This window comes from Parambassis ranga, chromosome 21 (assembly GCF_900634625.1).
Source record: "Parambassis ranga chromosome 21, fParRan2.1, whole genome shotgun sequence".
Taxonomy (NCBI): domain Eukaryota; kingdom Metazoa; phylum Chordata; class Actinopteri; family Ambassidae; genus Parambassis; species Parambassis ranga.
The window spans coordinates 14,605,054-14,615,096 of NC_041041.1; the positions used below are offsets into that span (position 1 = coordinate 14,605,054).

The 10,043-nt window shown below is 39.8% G+C and overlaps 1 protein-coding gene across 1 annotated transcript; it reads left to right on the forward strand.

Annotated features, from left to right (window-relative positions):
* The first annotated feature begins 1,015 nt into the window (after nucleotides 1-1,015).
* On the forward strand, nucleotides 1,016-8,653 carry LOC114426113 (sterile alpha motif domain-containing protein 9-like). Its single transcript, XM_028393285.1, has 4 exons — nucleotides 1,016-1,203; nucleotides 2,218-2,279; nucleotides 3,407-3,471; nucleotides 3,721-8,653. Exons 3-4 carry the CDS (start codon nucleotides 3,421-3,423, stop codon nucleotides 8,209-8,211), a joined length of 4,542 nt encoding a protein of 1,513 aa, XP_028249086.1. The 5' UTR covers nucleotides 1,016-1,203; nucleotides 2,218-2,279; nucleotides 3,407-3,420; the 3' UTR covers nucleotides 8,212-8,653.
* Nucleotides 8,654-10,043: the final 1,390 nt, after the last annotated feature.

Below are 10,043 nucleotides of genomic sequence, written 5' to 3' on the forward strand. Positions count from 1 at the left end.
TGCTGTTTTGTTTGTTTTTTACATTCCATGAAAAACAATAAACTTTTTTTATACTTTCAAATAAATAAGTACTGTAACGTTACTCCGTATGAAGGAATTTATTTAAACATCACTACACAACAGCACAAGTGTAGAGTCTGGCTGTTAAAAACATCACTATGCTTAGTATCAGAAGGAACATTAAAAAGTACAATATACTGAATGTTAAACTGATCGTAAAGATTACTCAATGCCTGAAAGTTATATCATGTGGCAAATGCAGCTTTACCTGAATACACAAGAGTGCGCCACAGAGGCAGAAATAATGTGTGAAATAATGAGCATCAGTCTGTGCCTGCTGGTCATTCAGCTGAACAGATCACTGTGTAGTATTTTTTGTGCTACATGACACAACAACATTTAACAAGGTAAAGAGACCTGGTTACAAAATAATTTTAAAGCACATCCATCCATACAGCATAGTGTATGTTTTAGAGACTGTAGCAGTGAGGAAAAGAAAAGAGGCAGAGCAGGGGGTAGAAATGAAGAGGGGCAGGCTGTTGGAAATGGAGCTGCCAGGCAAGTGCTGAAGAGGAATGTCAAAGTGTAGATATATGAATGTGCTAAAAGTTAGAAGAGGATGCTGAGGAGAGTTAGGTGGAAACAGATGATTCACTGTGGCGACTCCGGACAGGAAGCTCAAAGTAGAGAAGAAGCCATAACCATTCACTTATATTCTCTCTGTAAAAGCTTCTTCTTCTCTTCACAGCCAGTGGGACACATAAAAATTAATTCGTAATTTTGTTTGTTTCAAAACGGGATCCTAAAATCGGGTGTAGTGTCGCTCACTGGCTCATTTGCACCCCCTGTCTCTGTTAAAGCTCAGATCGATACGCTGTTTAAAGCTTGTAACATACGTTCTTATGATGCAAGAGCAGTCGGTAGTGTAATATGTTGTAATGCGACCGACAAAATACAGCAAAGTCTTAACATTTCAACCATCGCACACTGGTGCTGGGTTTCATTTCGTCTGAAGGACCGCCCACATTGTATCACTCTTCCTCCTGCAATGATCTTGCAATCTGACAATGATTTCCTCCCTGCGAACTGAAAGGATTTCATTTGGTTTCCCCTCAAAATCGATCCGATCAGCTGTTTGACGTCCTCCGCAGTGACAGCAGGCTGCGGTGATCTTTTTAAACGAGGCCGGGATGATGATAAACAGTAAGTGTGATCTGCATCTGTTTACATGAGAGGAAGAAGATGAAACGACTTGGAATGAATCAGTAGGCCTGTATTAACTGGTTTACGATTATACAGCTTACTCATTATTTTATTTGTTTGAGGTTCTTGCATTTCATTTGGAGATTTTATTATTGTATAATGTCACACTTTCCACTTTATAACAACCTCAGACATCTATCAATATGAGCCATTATCAGATTGAAAGTTGGATTCTCTTCCTGGTTTTATTATAACCGCAGTAGGTGGAGAGCACTCTGACGAAATCATGTATTTTTTCATTTTTGTTTTACTTATATAACTATATAGTATAGTTAAATTACATATATGGACACTGGAGGGACAATACAAACACTGCAGGTTACTAAGATGCTCATTTATTTTTGTAATTTGTTGTTGGGCCTGTTGGTCACTATAACATGCCTCTCTTCATTTACAGCTTGTGATAACTAATAAAGCACAGATTTAAATAAACATAGGTGTCACAGCAGAGCTTGTAAAAACATTTGTTCAAACAATATGTCTCCTGGCTGCACCAGCTACAGCCAGCCAGACATAAGGGCGTTGGCCTTACCCCAGGTGAGCTGTAAATGTGCCACTAATAACCTTACTCTGAGTGGAGGAAGTTTGTATGTGTATTGTATTCCAATATTTATAGTTTATATTTTGTATATATATATATATATATATAATTTATAATTTAATATAATACTTAATTATACTGTAGGTCTACAATAACAGTAGCCCAGACCTGTTTCCAGATAGGTCTTTCCTTTTGAGATCTAAATGTGATGTTTACAAGTTTACAAATGTAAACTTGAGGTAATAAAGACACATAAAGTCTGACTGATACTGGCATTTGCATGAGTGGTGCCACACACATTTGAATTATTACAAAATGACATTTGCTGAGCTTGTTGAGTTCTGCTGTTGTTACTCTATAAGGTCACATGTGTTTATTGCATCAATTTATGCACATTCTTCTGTGTTTTGCAGCATTAATGGTCAAGATTTGTAAAAAAGGAACAAGTTGTCCAAAACAATCAGGGAAAGGGAAGGTAAGGATGACACCTTGATTTTATTTTGTTACCTGTATCTTTAGTCCTCTATTGATAATTACTAGGGGTGTAAAAAATAACCAATTTGAATTGGAAAATTGGTTTTGATTTAAAAGATGTGAGTGCATCGGTACACAGAGCCCTGTATCGGCCTAAATGTAGGATGAACCGGCCGATGGCCCGATTACGAAGTTATGAATCGATTTAATGTTGTTCTCTGTCGCCATCTCCCTGTCTGACTCTCACGCACCGGCCCATGACACTATCGCGAGACATAAGATAGCGCTGTGTTGTTTGCAAGGGAAAGATGTGAAATGTCCAACACCGACACAATCTACAACGCACCGTCAAGTTTAAAGTCAAAGGTCTGGAAGAGATTTTGATTCTATATGAGGGATCGAGCACTGGCTAAAACCACTGTGATATGCAGAGTGTAAAACCGCAATAAAGTACACCGGTAGTACGACAACTCTCAACACTCACTTGGTGAGACGCCATGGAGAAACAGGCAACGAGCAGGCTAGCATAGCTAGCACAAAGACACGACAGGACACAGGCATACAAGACTTCTTCCAGCTGAAGCTCAGCCACAACTCAGCTAGAGCCAAGGTAATAATGGCGACAATAACCCGGTTTATTGTTAAAGACTTGAGACCATACTCGTGGAGAACGAGGGTTTTGGGACATAATAAAGACACTGGAGCCCTGTTACAACATACCAAGCCATCAGCATTTCACTGACAAGTGCGTGCCAGAGCTGTATAATAAAGTAAAAGTTGAAGTCAAAGAACAGATGTCTAACGCAGTTTGTTTGTTTTTCCATTTTCAGAGGGGCTTTGTAAAGTTCTTACAGTGCAATATTTTACACTAATAAACATGACATGTTTCTGAATTCACATGTCAAAAGTTACAGATGTTCTCTTGTCTTTGACAAATCTATTGGAAGGCAAGTAATGCTACATCTATAGTTCAGACGTGTTGTTTCATAATGTAAACTGTCAAATCGAATCGAAGCATATCGTATCGTATTGCAATGAAATCCTATCGAATCGAACTGAATTGAGATACATCTTATGTTGGAGAGATGCACACCCCTACTAATTACATTCTTTAAATCATTTTTGTAGCACGAGTGATCTACATGTATGAAGAAGAAAACAGTGTTGTAATGGCAGATCAAAGTGAAATGAAGGTAAGTAACAGTTGAAATAATAATAGTTTTGCAGGATGTCGCTTTTAAAGTAATATTGCACTTACAGGTTTAATCGATGCAAATCTGACCAATTTGGTTGCTAATGTCTAAAACACAGATAATAGTCATATATAATTATATTTATTAGCTCATCACAAAATATGATTAATACCTAATAAATAATAATGGAACAGAAGTTTAAGTTTCTTATGAAGAAAACTGAGGCTGTTGTTTTTATGTCAATGTCAGGAGGAGGATTTGTCACCTGACATCAAGGACTGGACTAAACATCAAGTGAGAGCATGGACTCTTACATTGGATGGTGTAGGTAACGCAGCTGCCGAAATATTATTTAAGCAAGAAATTAGTGGGCCCAGTCTTTTGTTGTTAAATCAAACAATCTTAACACAGATGGGTGTGACTTTTGGGCCTGCAATTGTTATCCTTCAAGCCAGAGATGAGGTAGTGAAACTGAGGAAAGAGGAGCCGGCAAGCTCTAAAAATCAGCCTGGAAAACCATGCAAGCCTTACCCATTTTGTAGATACCATGATACCTACAGATACATGGAGAGCAGCATTCTTGATGTTATAGAATCAGGTGCGTCAGACCTGATTGAGCCCTGCCACGAGTATAAAGCATTCACCAATACAACAGAAGAAACCAAAATGAGCAAGTTCACCAGTGAAGTTATTCGCTTTGCGGCTGCCTGCATGAATAGCCGCACCAATGGTACCATACATTTTGGAATAGCAGACAAGCCCCATGGTCAAGTGTTGGGAGTGGTTGTTGAGGACAAGGAGGCATATGCAACTGAACTAAAAATGGCGATTGATCGTAATTTTGAGTACAAACACAGGCAGGTAGCTCAGATGTGCATTAAACCTCCACGATTTGTCAGTGTTCTCAATAAGAACATGACATCATCTGACAAATGTGTGATAGAAGTGGACGTGGTTCCTGAATCTACCATCTGTGAGGAAAATAGATACCACACCTACAACAAACCCAAGAAGAAGGACAGAGCCAAACAGAGTGAATCCCAACCAGCAAAGCAATTTTTAGTTCGAGAGGGCAGTAGCAGCAGGGATCTCCTCGCACCAACCACATCTGCCAAACCAATGGTAGAGTACGAACAGTTTGCTGACAGGATGGCAGAAGTACTACAACTCCGCAAAAAGGCAGAAGAGAAGCATCTCTCTGTGATAAAAAGCAGCACTCATGGCTCTAAGTTAAGTAAGATGATAACTGGTGGCACCTTGTCTTTAGATAGGGGACACTTTGATGTGTATGTGATAGTGACTAACAAATCACATTCAAGCCAGTTTCAAAATCTACAATTTCTTGTTGAGCTTAACCCAGCTGCTGTTTTGGACTTTGATCCAGACTCTGCTAAAGATGGACTACACTGTCACTTTGACAAAAAGAGCACAGTTAGTGTTCATTTACCAGCCCAGTATAAAATCACAGAAGGTGTTGAGGACATTGCAAGCAAGCTGAAATTAACTCGAAATACAAGCTGGGTATTCTGCAATGGAGGTATTGAGAATGAGGCACCTTCAGAAACTGACCAGTGGTTAATGGACAAGGGAGCCTCTGTACGAGATGTGATTTCTTTCTTGTGTCGGAAGGATGTGCTTCCAAACAAAAGATTCCTCGTCATTTTCTTACTTTTGTCATCAGTGAATGAGAAGATGGACCCTCTTGTTGAGACTTTCAGCACATTCTGGCAGGAGCTCAGGGGAACAGAGCAAATCCTGTGTATATGTGACAATGAAAATGCGTTTACCTCTTGGAGGGACCTAATTGAGGCTCGATGTGGCCTAAACATCTCTGGTAGATGCATCTATGAGCTCAGTTTCGCTGAAGTGAATGGCACTGTCCTTAGTCTTTGGTCAAAAAACCGTACTTCCAGCCGCTTCTTAGCCTGTGGTGGTGGAAGCAAAGTGCTTCTTGAGACAAAAGTGGAGCGTAGCCTGAATACCTTGGAGGTCCTGTGCGTGAACCAATGTGAGGGAGGAAATGAGGATAAAATGCTCATAGAAGAGAACTTCTACAAAGGAGGAAAAGTGTCATGGTGGAATTTCTTTTTCTCTGAGCAGCCTGGATCCACACCATTCATCAAACGGGATATGTTTGACTACATAATGGAAACACTCCTACCAGACTTGTGCTCCCTTCGACAAGCCTGTGTGGTACTTAACCTGAAGCACGTACCTGGGTGTGGTGGGACCACCTTGGCCATGCATACGCTGTGGGCTCTCCGACACAGATTCCGCTGTGCTGTCCTTAAGAACAACAATGCTGACTTTTCTGAAATAGCTGATCAGGCGGTGAAACTTTTATTATACGACCATGCAGAACAGTTACCCAAGGTCCCTGTTTTGTTGATGATAGACGACCTTGAGGATATGGAAAAGGTCTTTGACCTGCAGCAGCTCATTGAAAGTGAATGTGCAAAGAAAGATGTTCAGTCTAAGTCCGCACAAGTAATTCTCCTGAACTGCATGAGATCAGAGCTGTCTGAAGTGACTGAGCCAACCGCAGACACGGTTTCCATTGGAAATAATCTCTCTGACAAGGAACAGAGAATGTTTGAGGAAAAACTTGTAGAAATAGAGAAAACACACAAGAATGCTGATACCTTTTATGGGTTTATGATCATGAAGAAAAACTTCAAGTCAGAGTATATTGAGAAGGTGGTCCGCAGCACTCTGAAGAGCTTCAATATGAATCAGAAACAGGCACAACTCCTGTCTGTTTTAGTTCTGTTGAATGTCTATGGGAAGGGTGGCTGTCTGTCTGTCTCTCTGTGTGAGGAGTTTCTTGGTCTTCAACCTAAACCATTCTGTGGGGACAATAGAGTTGAAGATGGTTTTGGGAAGTTTTCCAATTTTATTTCCAGTTGCCAAGTTGAGGGTAAGGTAGTGTTCAAAGCAGTGAAGATAATCCATTCGAAGATTGGGAAGCAGTGTTTGCAGGAACTAACAGCAACACACAGCGTGAAGAAAGCTGATATAATGGACCTTCTACTGACCACAAACCAGCTTTATGAGAGCACACAAGGCAAAGGCAATCTCCTGGAAGAAGTTCATTACATGTTGGTGAAAAGATACCATTCAGATGAGGAATCAAAGTTCTCTCCACTCATTCAAGACATTGCAAATGAAACACCTGGACTGGAGGAGATGGTGCTAAAAAATGCGTCAAAAAGATTTGAGAAAGATGCCGTCATCTCTCAGTTACTGGCCAGATATTACTATCTAAAACAGAGGAACTACACAGAGGCAGCATCTTGGGCAGAGAAAGCAAAAGGTCTTTCCGAAGGCAGCTCCTATATTGCTGACACATCAGCACAAGTTATTAAACATGAGCTGAAGAATGCCATTGCAAAGTATAAAGAAGAGTCCATCAGTCCAGAGAAGTTGAACTCATTTCTCAAAATGGCCCAGTCAGCAATAGAGGCATTCCAGGAAACACAGAGCCTTGCGAAGAAGGAGTCACTACAACGATTAATAGCCAAAACAGATTACTGCCCTTTCAACACATCTGGATGCCTGGGAGAAATTCAAGTTGGAGTTCTTCTTATTGATGTGCTGGCAAAGACCCCTGTATTTTCTCATGACGATGTCCGCCATGACATAATGAGCCAGGTTCTCTCTGGAGATGTTAAACTTCAGGATGTAAAGAGAAATGATCCACGGCACAACAAAAACAGACCTTACTACGACATCCTCGGAAGGTTTGAGGATATGCTCTACAACCTCAGATACAGGATGAAACTGAACTTTGACTTCCTTGATAACTTTTTTGTCAATCTGGGCTCCAAATTTGGAATGAAAGACAGTCGTGAGGAGGTTGCCCAAAACGAGCTATTCAGATGTTACAAGCAGTATGCAAAGACTTTCTGCAAGACAGATTCTGCATCTCTTCTGAAGAATAAAACCCTTCACAACAAACTGAAACTCCACCAGACAAAAGAATTTTTAGAAAAGGAAAAAGCTGACACCTACTCTGGGATCCTCAGTCGTCTCTCAAATGCTGACACCTCAGCTGAAATGATGGAGAAGATTGCCAGACAGTATAATTTTGTCTGTAAACCTGAGAATAACCCCTCTGCAAAAGAGAAAATCAACTACATCTATACCAATGTCGTGTTGAGTTGTATTAAACTGGAGTCACAACAGATTTTGCCATACCAGAAGTTAATTCAGCTCCTTGCCCAAGTTCTTAGTGAGCAAATTCCACTGAATGACAGCTTGTCACTGCACTTTATCGCAGTTGTGCTGTTTTGGCCAGCTGCATATGTTCCAGCTCCATGTAGAAATCTGGGAAGTTACATCTCACAGATGAAGACTGCTTATCATGCAACAATGAAGGAAGTGTACAATGGCAAGAGTCCCATCATTCATTTCCTTTTGGGGAGGAAAGCTGGCTATGAACGACTGGTACACATCAAGGAAATCAAAAGGTGCATCTCAGTGGGACTGGGACAGTTTGCCTCCCTGTGGGGCAATGGCCAAATATGGAAAGATAAGGATGTGCAGGCACTTCTTTGCAGGGTCACAGGTGAAGTGAAGAACAATGTGATACTGGCAGACACTGGATTCTCAGTAAACATCGAAGTTGCTCCAATGTATCGAAGTCAAATCAGCGGACACGCTGAGGGGTCTAAAGTGTCGTTCTTCATTGGTTTCTCGATGAGAGGCCCTCTTGCACTTGACATTGAACTAAAACTTTAGAGGAACCCTCGTGCTGTTACATCTCATACTAGCTTCACACCTAACTGATTGACCGTTAGCGACACACACTTTAGGGTAAACGTTCTGCAAGTTAACATTTTCATACAATGGTATGAACACAAACTTCACAAAGTAAACAGTTAAAGCACTGAAGTCCAATTTGAGACATAGCAACTGTATTTTCCTGAAGCAAATGAGTTTTTTTTTTAATTATGATGTTATCACTGCACTGTTAATCATGTCTCCATACTTAAGCAAGGAGAAAAACATGTGAAAACAAGCCTTAAAAATGTCTTATATTTAGTCTACTGTACCTCATTGTGCTGGTTCATTTATTTTCCATAGTTGAAATTGCCTCACATCTGAAAATGGCATTATATGTTATTTTGTGTATGATCTGAATAAATATGTGAAATATGAAACATCATATTTAACAATCTTTCATTGGGTGAAGTAATGATTTTTCTTTTTACATTTTCACTTGAATTGCTTGTTTTCAACTTCCACACAAAATATCTATCTTTTGTTTTTATTTTTGTCTTTGTTATATTTCATCAATTACTTTTGAATTTTCATTCAAGCTGATGTTGCTGTTTTTTGTTTGTTTTTTACATTCCATGAAAAACAATAAACTTTTTTTTTATACTTTCAAATAAATAAGTACTGTAACGTTACTACGTATGAAGGAATTTATTTAAACATCACTACACAACAGCACAAGTGTAGAGTCTGGCTGTTAAAAACATCACTATGCTTAGTATCAGAAGGAACATTAAAAAGTACAATATACTGAATGTTAAACTGATCATAAAGATGAATGCCTGAAAGTTATATCATGTGGCAAATGCAGCTTTACCTGAATACACAAGAGGGCGCCACAGGGGCAGAAATAATGTGTGAAATAATGAGCATCAGTCTGTGCCTGCTGGTCATTCAGCTGAACAGATCACTGTGTAGTATTTTTTGTGCTACATGACACAACAACATTTAACAAGGTAAAGAGACCTGGTTACAAAATAATTTTAAAGCAAACCTGATTTCATGTTGAATTGAATGCCATTGAACCATAATTATATAAAGTGAACTATTAAAATACAAATAAAAAACACAGTAAATACAAGAGTGTTACTGTTTACACATGCATAAGAGGATTCTATTTAAAAACAGTCCATGTGTTGCTGATAAATTATCTTAATTTATGGTTCCTCTAAAATGACAGATGGTTTTCAGTGAACCCCAGGCTGGAGGTGGATTGGTAGCAAGCAATAAACAGTTGCAGGGTCACCACACAGAAGAACCCCCTTGTCCCTGGACAATGGACAGTCTGACTTGTGATGTCACCAGAGGTTTGAATGGTCAACAGGGCAATGCTGCCCCCTTTTATCTGTTTTTCATTCACCTACTTCTGCTGTGTATAACTGCACACATGAACTCTTGCAGATGCTGCGTTACCATGTGGGTCATGATGATAAGTGAGGTGTGAAGCATGTTACTGAATATGTATGTTTTTGGTCTTTTTGAGCACAGGTTCTCAGACTCCAGAGACAAGCCTAGTCTGTGTCACACTGGTGTCAATGCAGCAGATGGTTCAACAAGTGACAAACAGCAGACTATGTCTAAATCTGAACAGAAAGACACTGCAGGTGCATAAGCATGATGTTTGTTTTGTTGTATTTGTAACTTTCAGGTATATATGGTCCTGCAACACATGGCTAAAAAATCTTCAGAGGGTCATCTTTGAGGGTCAAAAGGTCATTCTGGTGATAGACGTGCCCTTCTGTAGCAAACTGTAATGTAAGAGAAAGGTGTAAACCCAGGAGCTGACAGGGATA